General features: G+C 38.3%; 1 protein-coding gene across 1 annotated transcript in view; it reads left to right on the forward strand.

Moving 5' to 3' along the window:
* Positions 1-14,336, forward strand: part of LOC145668404 (uncharacterized) — a 187,124-nt gene that overhangs the window by 36,494 nt on the left and 136,294 nt on the right. Inside the window, exon 2 of the mRNA XM_081736206.1 lies at positions 12,714-12,828. Within this exon, the coding sequence (XP_081592332.1) occupies positions 12,747-12,828 (82 nt within the window). The 5' untranslated portion in view covers positions 12,714-12,746. The remainder of the gene's footprint in view (positions 1-12,713; positions 12,829-14,336) is intronic.

The following is a 14,336-nucleotide window of genomic DNA, read 5'->3' on the forward strand; positions in this document are numbered from 1 at the left end:
TAAGTAATGTAGAGATTCTGGATTAAATATCTGACCATTGGGGAGGTAGTCTACCACTCCATACTTATACCAGAAGAATGTTCCAAACAGTTTCTCAACCAACTTCTGTGTCTTGAACTTCTTGGGGCGATGGAGAAATGAGTGCTACTACTCCATTGACTGTTGTTCCGATTCAGGATCATAGTGGTACAACCATATTTCATCTATGGTTACTATTCGTCAGCGAAATTGATCAGCATTACGGTCAAATTGGAAGAATACTTCTCTTAATGCCGTTACCCTTTTATTCTCCTGACATATATTTTGAACCCATTATGCCGAGAACTTGAGCATACCCAAGCCATTCTGAGTTATGCTACCGACGAGTTCCAAAGAAATGCCCAGAATCCCTGACATAAGCTTTGCTGAGGAGGTAAAAACTGAGAAAGCGGGTGCAGACCTCAGACTATAATAAATATAAATAGCTTAAATTATTTTTGTCACACAAAAACTGGGGTGGCCTAGGCCCTCCGGCCCCGGGCTATATCCACTACTGGCTAAAATGCTGCAATTTTCAAGAATAATGTCACAAATTGCATCCATGATTCCAGGAAGAGTCATTGCTTTTAATCATCCTGGATGTAAAGCATAATTTGTTGAGAATTGCTACGTTTATACTAAGCCACTTACTTCTTCACCACTATATATAACGGAGGAGAGTCCCGTGGTGTTTCACTGATTTCCTAATTAATTTACTTCGCTGACTTTCCTTGGTGGAACAAAAATGTTATAACAGTAAGGATCTGGATGTTCGTGAAATTATCTGTTTGGGCACACTTCAGAGGCCTAAGGAACAATAAGAATTTCATTATTAATATGATAATTTATATATTTGTACATACAGAGATATATTTTTCTAAACTACGGTTTCATTTTTCTATCTAGTACCTACACTCCTTCTGGATATATATATATATATATATATATATATATATATATATATATATATATATATATATATATATATATATATATATATATATATATATAGAGAGAGAGAGAGAGAGAGAGAGAGAGATACGTAGCATATAGACGAATGTGTTACGTGTAGCATACGCGAAAGTAATTCAATTTATGTTTAGGCTTCAAAAGTTTCATTGAAAAATATTTCATGTGCAGACGTTACTTATTTGTTAGTTACAAATTTTATTTGAAATAAGTTTAATTTATAATCATATAGATCTAACATAAAAACAGCAACGAAATACACAATATAATGTAAAATAAGTCAAACGTAATAAATATGTCATTTTTGGTATGGCAAATAGCCGCCCCCCGAAAATGTATCTGCCCCCCCCCCCCTTTGCCCCCCCTAAGAACTTAAAGCTGGCGTCGTCACTGTAACAATATAGTATGGAGTTCTTGCATACTATTCATTGTTGGCGGAAAAATTTCTTCTTTTACTTTCTTTTCTCCACATCAAAGGATTACACCGAAAAGTTTACAGAAATGAAAATAAAATAAGCATTTTGGCGTTCACCCAGTGTCGTGATCATAGTGCTCTCAAACGGGTCGGGTTGACCCGACCCGACCCGACTCGGATCGGGTCAGGTTACGGGTCGGGTCGGGTCGGGTCAACTCGGATCGGGTTGTCGGGTCGGGTCAGTTCGGGTCGGGTTGTCGGGTCAGACTACTCGGGTCGGGTCAGTCGGGTCAGCTCGGGTCGGGTTGTCGGGTCGGGTTATTCGGGTCGGATTGTCGGGTCGGGTCAACCGGGTCAGCTCTGGTCGGGTTGTCGGGTCGGGTCAACCGGGTCAGCACGGGTCGGGTTATCGGGTCAGGTCAATCAGATCGGATCACGGTTCGGGTCGGTCGGGTCGGGTCATCGGGTCGGATCAGTCAATTCGGGTCACGGGTCGGGTCGGGTCGGTCTTCAACCCGACCCGACCCGTTGAGAACACTATGTGTACCACATATGCCTCACTGTCTAAGGGAAACTTTTGAACAGTACCACACACGTCCCAGAAAAATTGGTTTTCTCACTGTACCGCAAATGTTGTGATACCACTTATACGTATTAATAAAGGCCTTAATGTGTTAAACTTTAACAAATAATCTAACAAAATTTGCTTTTTAAAGTGACAATATGTATTGAACGAGCATAGATACATCCAGTGGCGGATCCAGGATATGACCAAGGGAGGGGCTAAACCATAGTTTGCAGCTTTATCCAGTGTACAGCGGGATTGAAGCCCATTTTATCCAGTGTATACCTTAGCGTTAAGGGGGGGCATAGCCCCTATAGCCCTCCTTGGATCCGCACCTGGATTGCATCTTAACAATATTTAATTAATTTGTCTTTTATATTTTCGTACTGAATTTATTATTGTATAGAAAAGTACCTATCTTCTGATGAAGATGTCATGTTAACTAATTTTATATTGATATTTTTGGATTGAGAAAGGAATTAATGGCATCTGTTTTTGGGAATATTAGATTAAGGATACATTTTCATGAGTAACTTTCTGGAAAGAGTTAGTTTCTTAAGTCAAGTTACAACTATATATATATATATATATATATATATATATATATATATATATATATATATATATATATATATATATATATATATATATATATATATATATATATATATATATATATATATATATATATATGTGTGTGTGTGTGTGTGTGTGTGTGTTAACACATATAATCACACGTCATTAAAGATTAAACATAGGTTGTTACTACCAGAAATACAGACCATGACTTACTTGGGAGTACATCAAATAATATTTAAAATACATAATGGAATATCTCATACCAAATCAGGATTCTAGGAAGGCAATTGCTTAATCATTCTCGCGGCTGGTGGTGTTCATACTTCAAGGTTCAAAGCATGATTTTAACGTGTACAGCGGCAACCCTGAACGCGATTTTTGTTGGCGAGAGACGGCAGCTGTTTGTAATGTTTCATGCACAGAGGTTTAACTGAAAATTACAGTCACGTACGGAAGATCTGTTTGATCGTTATTAAACATGCCTGATGTCTGTGATCTCATCACAAGGGGAAACACATCGGTTCTTCCCACCTCGGGTACTTGCTATAATTATGCACAAATGTAATTATTAGCACTGTAATGATGACACGAGGTTATGTATATTGACACAATGTTCTAAGGATGAATAACGTATGGGCGAATGCTATATCAGGAAACACTCCAGTTTCTAATACTGTTATTAATCTAAGGAGTTGTATCTCGTTTATATGAAAGCTGCGTAAAATGGTATATTTGTCTAATAAATTAAATATATGATTAATGAAATAGTCTTCCCGGCTTGTGCAATTTTGTAAGCACATGCAGTAAGATTACCTTGCAAAATCATTCTTAAAATAAGATCTATACCTTAAGGGAGAGTAGTTCATATGAGTAGTTAGAATGATTAAAAAAAAAAAAAATAGAAAGAGTCACATGTACGATCCTAGCCCGCAATTGTGTGCTTGGTGGTGAATTGGTAAAATAATGTTAGTTTTTTTTTTACAAGTATTCCACACCTCTTTTACCCTAGTTATCTCGATAATTTTCTAATGTGGCGAAATAGAAGGGGATGGTGGTGGTTTGGTAGTAAAGTGCTCACCTATTCTGCAAGGGGTCCCTGGTTGGATCTCAGTTCATGTGAGTTTGTCGTGGACAGTACCATGTTCGTGGGTATTCTTCGGGTTTTCTCGTTTAATCCCATATTTTCATTCCGCCAATTTCTTCGTAATCATTCAATTTCATTAATCATATGCCTTCTTTAGCCTACAGGCCATAAGAGTGAGGCGTAAAATTCCGACCGTTCATAGACCCATTATGTCCCACTCAGCACTAGCGATCCCTTGCAGAGCGAGAATCGTACAGAGTTTGCATAAGAGGTAATCAGAGTAGGTCATCAAAGCTGTATGTCATCAAAGCCTAAGCCCAGATGCAACTAGCAAGATACAACGTCAAGATGCATAAAGTGACCCGGAAAACATAATTGAAGACTCGCTGTAGAAAACAATGTGAGTGCTATCTTCAAATTGTATCACTTATTTTATTTTTGTAATACGTTTATGCCTTAGTTGGATTTTCATACTTGGTTGTATGCTAGGTTGGATTTCTAAGCTATAGTATTTTCTATTTTTTTGATGCTTGGGCACAATGTACTATCTTTTGTCTCTACTGTTACAGCAACTACTGTGTTTGGCATTTACACTGTTTTCTACAGAGAGCCTTCAATTCAGTAAGATACTGTGCTTGTGATTCTTCCTTTAAAAGCCAATCTTTCTTATCTCACTACATTTACCATCCACCAGAACTGTCTGTTTTCTATCATTTCGCAACGTAGTGATCGGAATCAGTCATTGTACAAGTCCGCTTTGTCAGCCCAAATTCCGAACCATCCTCTTTCCCGTGTTTTGAAACGTACTATAGATATACCACATTGACTTGACACCTAGTCATCCGTTCCAAGCGCTGCTATCGGCTGAAGGAATTCCACTCCCTTTGGCGTAGACGGCTGCAAGGCTCTCTCGCTTAGTAACAACTGAACCCTTATTGGCTGAACGCGTGGGTGTGAGCTTTAGTTCGCATTTTTGCCACGGCTCAAGACATTTTGGCAGCATTATACAACTCCGTAATTGCCTAGTTGTGTCTTCTCCTAACAGCAATACACACACATGCATACCATCACCGACACACATTTCATTACGCACACACTACTTATAAATTCTACAATATTCTTAGCGTTTAAGAAAAAATGTAGAAAAACGAGACATACTTTAATTGATAGAGCTCATTTAGCTCAACAATTTGATGTGAGTGAGTGTCAATCGTCATGCATAGTTTTTGAGAAAATAATTTTAAAAAAATATTTTTAAACATAAAACTTTATGCTGTGCCATAACAATATCATAAAAAAATGATACTGAAGGTCATCCTCACCAGGTTTTCCATTATGACACTAACAAGACGATGGTTACTGAGATATAGCCGAAAATTATAACAAATTCTTAAGTTCTAATTCTCGTTGAAAAATTCTATTGACTAAAGAGAAGATATATATATGATATGAATCTTAAGATGACATCGAGCTCAGGATTTACTTAGGAAGCGAATTCTCATGTGTTGTTTTTGAGAAAAATAATAAAGGACTAATTTAATGAAGCTAAAAAGTATGTCGTTCATTGACAGCAATCGATTGTTTTTATTTTACTGGAACAAGCTGTTTATTTATTTAGGCTACATAATACTCTATATCTAAATATTGTTCAATTAGTCGATATATATATATATATATATATATATATATATATATATATATATATATATATATATATATATATATATATATATATATATATATATATATAATTTTCTAGTTCATTATTATTTTTACCGTCACATAATTCAGGAAAATATGATGTAAGTTTGAAGCACCAGAAATTCAATAATATATTTAGTTCGCTTTTCGTTCTCTATATTTGTTACTAATAGGAAAAAAATCTTATCGTCGCTATAAATATCTAGGTACTTAAAAATTAAAAATTGTAAGAGCATTGAATGGTCAGTAATAGTATATGGACGCGAAAGTTGAACATTAACATGATAGAATGAACACAAGCAGAGTATTCAATAGTCAAGTCTTGTAGAATTTTTTTGGAGACAAAAGTGGCGAACAAACGGTTGAGTGGAGAAAATTACTTAACGCAGATCTCCATTAAACTATTCTATGTGTCATCGTGTATTATACGGTCATTACGTCAAGAAGTCTAGGAGAGGCAGGACTGTCACTCGTATGCGGAATCATGTGTAATGTAAAGAGTTCTGGTTGGAAGGACTTTAGTTAAGAGACCTCTGGGTAGGTGTAAAAAGGGTAGAGAAATAATATGTGGGACGTCCGACAAGTCCACGCACCCCTGGGTTTAAGTATCGCAGATAACAATGTCAATGTAATTTCAATTGGGGTATTGGTAACACTGCTTTTACGATAACATACGTCACTGTCTGATATGCCTACTTTCAATCACTGTCTGATATCGTTGCATCCAAGGTTGTGTTGTAAAGCCATGACTGATGTAAGTCGTTGCAGTTACACAATTGAGAAATAGTGATATGTCCCAATGTAGCCCGGACCATACAAGTCACATGTGTCTCATCGTCGGTACAGGGCAGATGAAGAACTCTGCGAAAGTGTGGAGGAAACCTTTTGAACGTTAACACATTCAGGTTGGAGACCTTCCTTGTGATTTTTACCAATGAGGTCGGAGGCTTTCACCACGATTTCCAATTTTTAATCGTGAGACATAAAACTTAAAGATTTCATTTATTTTTTCCAATTTTTGTAATAGGATATCTAGAACCTTTCGGCTAATATTTGTTTTATGAAAATACTAGCAGCGTTCACCCCGCTTCGCTGCGGTCACCCCGGAACGCAATAAACTTTGTTACTTAGATAATTTTTACTTTTTCGCTTTCAAGTGATATGATAAAAACCATAGAAGATTGCAGTAAATCTTAACATTATATCGCCTGTCATTTATGTTAACCCGCCCCGCTTCGCTGCGGTCATCCCGGTGCTGGCATATTGTAAAAGTGTCTGTAAAAATAAGCAAATCAATTAAAAAATTTTAAACAGAAGATTCAAGCTATTTTCCGCTGTATATCGCCTGTCATTTATGTTAACCCGCCGAGTGACAGGGTCATGCGGGTTGCATATAAATACGTTTATTTTTACCTATGATGAACTAATAACAAAGGATTTGTACGTTATGGACACTTGAATGGTCAATTATCTCAAGACACTGGTAATTAAAAATTAAAGTGATATGATAAAAACCATCTAGGGTCCAAATCCTAATAACCCCCCAAAAATGAAAGAAATTGGTTCAGCCGTATTAGCGTGATGAGCGGACAAAATTTTGTACGTTCTCTTTTATATATATAGATACACTTAGAATGGCACTAAATACATTATATGCAAGCAGTACGGGACTGACTTCATCGAGGGAGTCGAGGGACTCGAGGGAGTCGAGGGAGTAAAAATAATTACTACAGGGAGTAGAGGGAGTAAAAATATTCACTCGAGGGAGTAAAAATATTCACTCTAGGCAGTCGAGGGAGTAAAAATTTTCACTCGAGGGAGTAAAAATATTCACTCGAGGGAGTCCAGGGAGTAAAAATATTCACACGAGGGAGCCGAGGGAGTAAAAATATACACTCGAGGGAGTCGAGAATGTAAAAATATTCACTCGAGGGAGTCGAGGGAGTAAAAATATTCACTCGAGGGAGTCGAGGGAGTAAAAATATTCACTCGAAGGAGTCGAGGGAGTAAAAATATTCACTCGAAGGAGTCGAGGGAGTAAACATATTCACTCGAGGGAGTCGAGGGAGTAAAAATATTCACTCGAGGGAGTCGAGGGAGTAAAAATATTCACTCTAGGGAGTAAAATTATTCACTCGAGGGAGTCGAGGAGTAAAAATATTCACTAGGGAGTAAAAATATTCACTCGAGGGAGTCGAGGGAGTAAAATTATTCATTCGAGTGAGTCGAGGGAGTAAAAATATTCACTCGAGGGAGTCGAGGGAGTAAAAATATTCACTCGAGGGAGTCGAGGGAGTAAAAAATATTCACTCGAAAGAGTCGAGGGACTAAAAATATTCAATCGAGGGACTCGAAAGAGTAAAAATATTCACTCGAGGGAGTCGAGGGAGTAAAAAATATTCACTCGAGGGAGTCGAGGGAGGAAAAAATTTTCACTTGAGGGAGTAAAAATATTTGCTCAAGAGAGTCGAGGGAGTAAAAATATTCACTCAAGGGAGTAGAAATATTCACTCGAGGGAGTTGAGGGAGTAAAAATATTCACTTGAGGGAGTAAAAATATTCACTCGAGGGAGTCGAGGGAGTAAAAATATTCACTCGAGGGAGTCGAGGGAGTAAAAATATTCACTCGAGGGACTTGTGAAAGTAAAAATATTCACTCGAGGGAGTCCAGGGAGTAAAAATACTCACTCGAGGGAGTACAGGGAGTAAAAATGTTCACTCGAGGGAGTCGAGGGAGTCGAGGGAGTAAAAATATTCACTCGAGGGAGTCGAGGGAGTAAAAATATTCATTCGAGGGAGTAAAAAATATTCATTCGAGGGAGTAAAAATATACACTCGAGGGAGTCGAGGGAGTAAAAATATTCACTCTAGGGAGTCGAGGGAGTAAAAATTTTCATTCGAGGGAGTAAAAATTCACTCGAGGGAATCGAGGGAGTAAAAATATTCACTCGAGGGAGTGGAGGGAGTAAAAATATGCACTCGAGGGAGTCGAAGGAGTAAAAATATTCACTCGAAGGAGTCGAGGGAGTAAAAATATTCACTCGAGGGAGTCGTGGGAGTAAAAATATTCACTCGATGGAGTCGTGGGAATAAAAATATTCATTCGAGGGAGTCTAGGGAGTAAAAATATTCACTCGAGAGCGTAAAAATATTCACTTGATCGAGTCAAGGGAGTAAAAATATTCACTCAAGGGAGTCGACAGAGTAAAAATATTCACACAAGAGTGTCGGGGGAGCAAAAATATTCCCCAGGTGAATATTTTTACTCCCTGGAGTCCCTAGAGTGATTACATTTACTCCCTCCACTTCCTCGAGTGAATATTTTTACTCTCCAGAGTGAATATTTTTACTCCCTCGAGTGAAAATTTTCACTCCCTCGACTCTCTAGAGTGAATATTTTTACTCCCTCGACTCCCTCGAGTGAATATTTTTACTCCCTCGAGTGAAAATTTTCACTCCCTCGACTCTCTAGAGTGAATATTTTTACTCCCTCGACTCCCTCGAGTGAATATTTTTCCTCCCTCGACTCCCTCGAGTGAATATTTTTGCTCCCTCGAGTGAATATTTTTACTCCCTCGACTCCCTCGAGTGAATATTTTTACTCCCTCGACTCCCTCGAGTGAATATTTTTACGCCCCAGAGTAATATTTTTACTCCCTCGACTCCCTCGAGTGAATATTTTTACTCCCTCGACTCCCTCGAGTTAATATTTTTACTCCCTCGACTCCCTTGAGTGAATATTTTTACTCCCTCGGCTCCCTTGGGTGAATATTTTTACTCCCTCGACTCCCTCGAGTGAAATTTTTATTCCCTCTACTCCCTAGAGTGAATATTTTACTCCCTCGTCTCCCTCGAGTGAATATTTTTACTCCCTTGGCTCCCTTGGGTGAATATTTTTACTCTTTCGAGTGAATATTTTTACTCCCTCGAGTGAATATTTTTACTCCCTCGACTCCCTCGAGTGAATATTTTACGCCCCAGAGTAATATTTTTACTCCCTCGACTCCCTCGATTTAATATTTTTACTCCCTCGACTCCCTCGAGTGAATATTTTTACTCCCGCGACTCCCTTGGGTGAATATTTTTACTCCCTCTACTCCCTCGAGTGAATATTTTTACTCCCTCGATTCCTCGAGTGAATATTTTTACTCCCTCGACTCCCTTGAGTGAATATTTTTACTCCCTCGACTCCCTCGAGTGAATATTTTTACTCCCTCTAGTGAATAGTTTTACTCCCTCGGCTCCCTTGGGTGAATATTTTTACTCCCTCGAGTGAAAATTTTTACTCCCTCGACTCCCTAGAGTGAATATTTTTACTCCCTCGACCCCCCGAGTGAATATTTTTACTCCCTCGACTCCCTCGAGTGAATATTTTTACTCCCTCGACTCCCTCGAGTGAATATTTTTAATCCCTCGACTCCCTCAAGTGAATATTTTTACTCCCTCGACTCCCTCGAGTGAATATTTTTAATCCCTCGACTCCCTCAAGTGAATATTTTTACTCCCTCGACTCCCTCGAGTGAATATTTTTACGCCCCAGAGTAATATTTTTACTCCCTCGGCTCCCTCGAGTGAATATTTTTACTCCCTCGAGTGAAATCTTTTACTCCCTCGACTCCCTCGAGTGAATACTTTTACTCCCTTGAGTGAATATTTTTTCTCCCTCGACTCCCTTGAGCAAATATTTTTACTCCCTCGGCTCCCTCGAGTGAAAATTTTTACTCTCTCGACTCCCTCGAATGAATATTTTTACTCCCTCGACTCCCTCGAGTGTGTATTTTTACTCCCTCGACTGTTTCGAGTGTATAGTTTTACTCCCTCGACTCCCTCGAGTGAATATTTTTATTCCCTGGACTCCCTCGAGTGAATATTTTTTCTCCGTCGAGTGAAAATTTTTACTCCCTCGAGTGAATATTTTTACTCCCTCGACTCCCTCGAGTCCCTCGACTCCCTCGATGAAGTCAGTCCCAGCAGTACTGTAAAATATGAAATCTTTCGGTTTAACGTCCCACGATTATGCCCTTTAGGCTAAAGAAGATCAGTGCCATGCCGTGGAAAATCAGCGCCCGGGGTGAGAGTATACGACGGCGCCGCCGTACATATAACTGAGGCCGACAGATCAGCCGCGGTGCGCCACCATGTATCGCGCGAAACGTAAGAAATTTTTTAAAAATAAACCGTGCTTTTCCTTGATTTTGAGCACTTTTTATTACTTTTTTCTTCCATTTTATATATGTACACAAGTATAAATCTGACCCTGGTCAAATTAAATATTAGGTTGAAAAATATTTCTATTGATCTAAAATATTTCAAGTAATTTTTCCTCTCTTTTTTTCTTTCCTTCTTTTCTTTTCTTTTTTCCTCCCGAATTGCGTTCTCTCTTTACTTCGGCACCCGGTGCCGTCGTCCCGCTCACCCCTTCCCTTACGACACGACACTGAAGGAGGTTGATGATTGAAGCAAGTGAATAACGCTGGAAGAATCGGTGAAATGAAATTATGAGAGGAAAGGGGAGCATCTCGAGAAAACCCACCGATACGATGTTGTCCCCCACTAACTTACTTGGCCGGGAATCGAACCAGAGATACGTGCTCTACCACTGAGCTATCCTGCCTTCTGCAAGCAGTACTATGGTCCTAATTTTTTTTCACAGGGTATACGCTATTTTGCGAAAAATGAGAATTAGCATTTTTAAAAAAATAGGTATCGGACATAAGCTCACCGGCAAAACAGCTCACCGGACAGAAGCTCATCGACAAGAAGCTCTCCGATCATAAGCTCACCTCCAGTCTTACGTTAGGCATGCGGACGAAAGCTCACCGGCAGTGGACATAAGCTCACTTAAACATGAAACTTGATTTTACTTATAATTAAATTTTACATACAATTAAATTTTTATACAATTAATTAGAAACAGTATTTTGTGTACAGCGTTATATATTTATACAAGTTTAGAAACAGTAAAGTGAGACATCAGAAGACAACGACGTAAACTTATTCTGAAAGAGCTCCAAACAACTGCTGATTCATTCCTAAGTAAATTTTGAAAATATCTATAATTCGTTGTTGCGTTCAATATTCCTGATATTAATCATAGCTTTGATTATTTTAAATGATGCATGGATTATAAAGACGTATTAGACATTTATTTAGACGAAAGACAGGAGGTTCTCAAACCCGTGACTTTCTTTTATATGATAATGGTCCACAAGCAGATAATAGGATCTTACTCTTCAGCACAAATGAGCAACTGAAGGAAGCATTTAAAAATTGCCCAGGTTTGGTATGCAGATGATAATTTTTCATTACGCCTGGATCTTTTCGAAAATTGCCATCAGTTTTGATTTGTTTGGTTTTCGTAAGTAACAAATAGAGGATATTGACTAAAGTTAAAACAAATTGGTTAATGAAAGTAAACCTTCGATCGAGAAGAGGGAAAGGGGGAAAAGATAAGAAGAATTGATTAAATCCTGTTTACTTTATGAAGGTTACTACGGAACAGGAGACTTCCAAACATATTTAACTAAATATCTAGCATTTGTAAATAACATGACAGACGCTGTGTTGGATTCAGATAAATCTAATGGATCTTTGGCCCTGCTAATGTGTGCTTGCACAGTGATCAGTCTATATAATATTGTGATTAATTTACATTACTGTATCTTACCTTAAAGTCCCACTGGAAATGTCTTTTATTCTACTCTGGAAAAATTTGAAAGACTATGAATGGAGTTATGGGTTTCTGAAATTCTACCATATTAGAACAACAGATATGATGAGAAATAATTATTACGTATGCCTCTATCACACTCCCAAGTCATATTTAGTGCTAGACCAATGATGGACGTGTGGGAAATTCTAAGATTTTACGAAGGGGGAGGTGGCAGGTAGAAGTGGGATGATGGTTCAGCGGTCGAATGGTCTGAGGTGATATGCTGATGATCGTGAGGCGAAACCTGCCGGGGGTTCTTGTCCCTCTGAAGAACATGAACGTTCTTAACTTTTCTGAAAGTTGTGTGTTCGTTCCCCTGTCAGACTGAATTAAGAGTTGAGATTAATTGAGAGACTATTAAGTAAGACGAGTCCCGTTGGAGCGAACTATTTTTTTAAGCAGTTCTCATTTCCGGTACGAAAGGTTTATAGTTCGATCCCATATCATGTGACTTGTAACGGACAATATGTTATCCATAGACTTTCGAGGTTATCTCGTTTCCTTTCACATTTTTTATTCTACCATTTAAAAAAAATCATAATTCATTTACATAAAATGTCCGTCTTCATTAGCTTAAGGAGCATGCGAGAATTTAAATTAAAAATTTGTTTTAATTCTTCCGAATATTCTGCAATTACAGGCATACTTTGAGATATTTTATTTCTTACAGAGTGTTTTGGAAGCATCGTGTGGTTGTTACACTATGAACTTTGATGCGGTAAGGAGTTATTATTCAACAGAAATTCCTCTCAATTTATCAAATCCCAGTATGTGTGATAAAATAGGTAAGTTATTGATTACCTTCATGATTTAGTTAACAACTATTAATATCTCATACTTTATAACCAAAGTGTGATTTTATAGTCCCCACAATAAATTACAAATCCTATAGGAATGCCTGATCAAAACAGAAGGGTTGTTGCTTACGTAAGTATTTGCAAATAGCTGGCCATAAACCGATTCTTACACTTGAGAAATGTCAGAATGCTGCAACAATATGCTTGCGTTCATGAAAGGATAGTTTGTGAAAAAATTGTCTTCACCTTTATTTGTCATTATATCTTTATTGTCATGCATGATGCGAGACAGAGTTTAAATGTTCTGAAGCCCGGGCCATAGCTCCTAATTACTTCGAACCAGTGCCGGATTCGACACGTTGGCTACTTGGCAATCGCCAAGGGCTTGAAACTCGAGGGGCCCCGCACGGATCGCGAGGCGCATGACCTGTAGGCCTTGGTCGAATTTTCGCGATCGCAAATGCTTTCTTGAGTTTTCCTACCAGAAGTTCGGTTTTTCCCAAAGAAGTCTTCTCGGTACCCCTTCTTTCGAAAAAGAAAAAGTAACTGATTTGATTGCTTATATACGGATGGGGGCTTTTAAGAACCCACGCCAAGAGCCCTCAACTTGGCCAGTCCGACACTGCTTCGAATCATCGATGCATGACAACCTTGAATGAATTCGCTTGGGTGATGGTACGCTTTTGCCAGCAAAGCTGCTGAAAACGTTTAGTGATGCTTCTTTCACTTAACTTTCGATGCAAAATGACGTCTGTCCAGTTTTATTTCATCTACGGAAAGAAATAAAAGTCAGTGAGCGTTAAAATGACTAAAATAGGCAAGATAATGAAACATACATATATTCTATGTTTGACGTGAAATTGCATAAGGACGTATGGCAGGTGCATTTTCATGAAGAAGGTACTATTGTGAATTTTTCCGCATTTCAGGACGCTTAAGACTGATGGATTCACGAAGTATCTATATACAGTTTCTTGTTTACTACCCTAATAAATTAACTTTAAAAATGTACTTTATTGATTGACAAAGAAAAGTATTTAAAAAATATGAGTCTCTCCTTTCTCTTCAATCCTGCCTCATTTCCTTCGATTTCGATAGACAGTGACTTCCATGTTTGAAGAAGCACGATTGGATCCAATTTCGAACAAGTAGAACCAATTTTTCCTTATACTACGTACATCCCCTGTAGATGGGAACTCAATGAAAAATCAAGAGTACAAAGAATGTGGGATTGAGTAGAAATCGAACCCGGGTCTCTGATTTATTGTGTCGGTGTGTTGATTACTTTGCTACCCAGTCCACTCTCTTAACAGCCACTCAGCTACATACCTTTTATTCTTGAGGTCGGCGGTCGGTTTCAGTCCTGCTTTTTTCTAAACTAAATTTTCATTGATTAGCCTTAGTTTGATCTCTAATTATCTTGTATACAAAAGATGGATCGCTATTAGCCTTCTCGAGTAAGTGGCTCGATATCTTCATTCGTTTCTCCTTTAGCT

This window comes from Thermobia domestica, chromosome 13, assembly GCF_964235325.1.
Source record: "Thermobia domestica chromosome 13, izTheDome1.hap1.1, whole genome shotgun sequence".
In the NCBI taxonomy this organism is placed as follows: Eukaryota; Metazoa; Arthropoda; class Insecta; order Zygentoma; family Lepismatidae; genus Thermobia; species Thermobia domestica.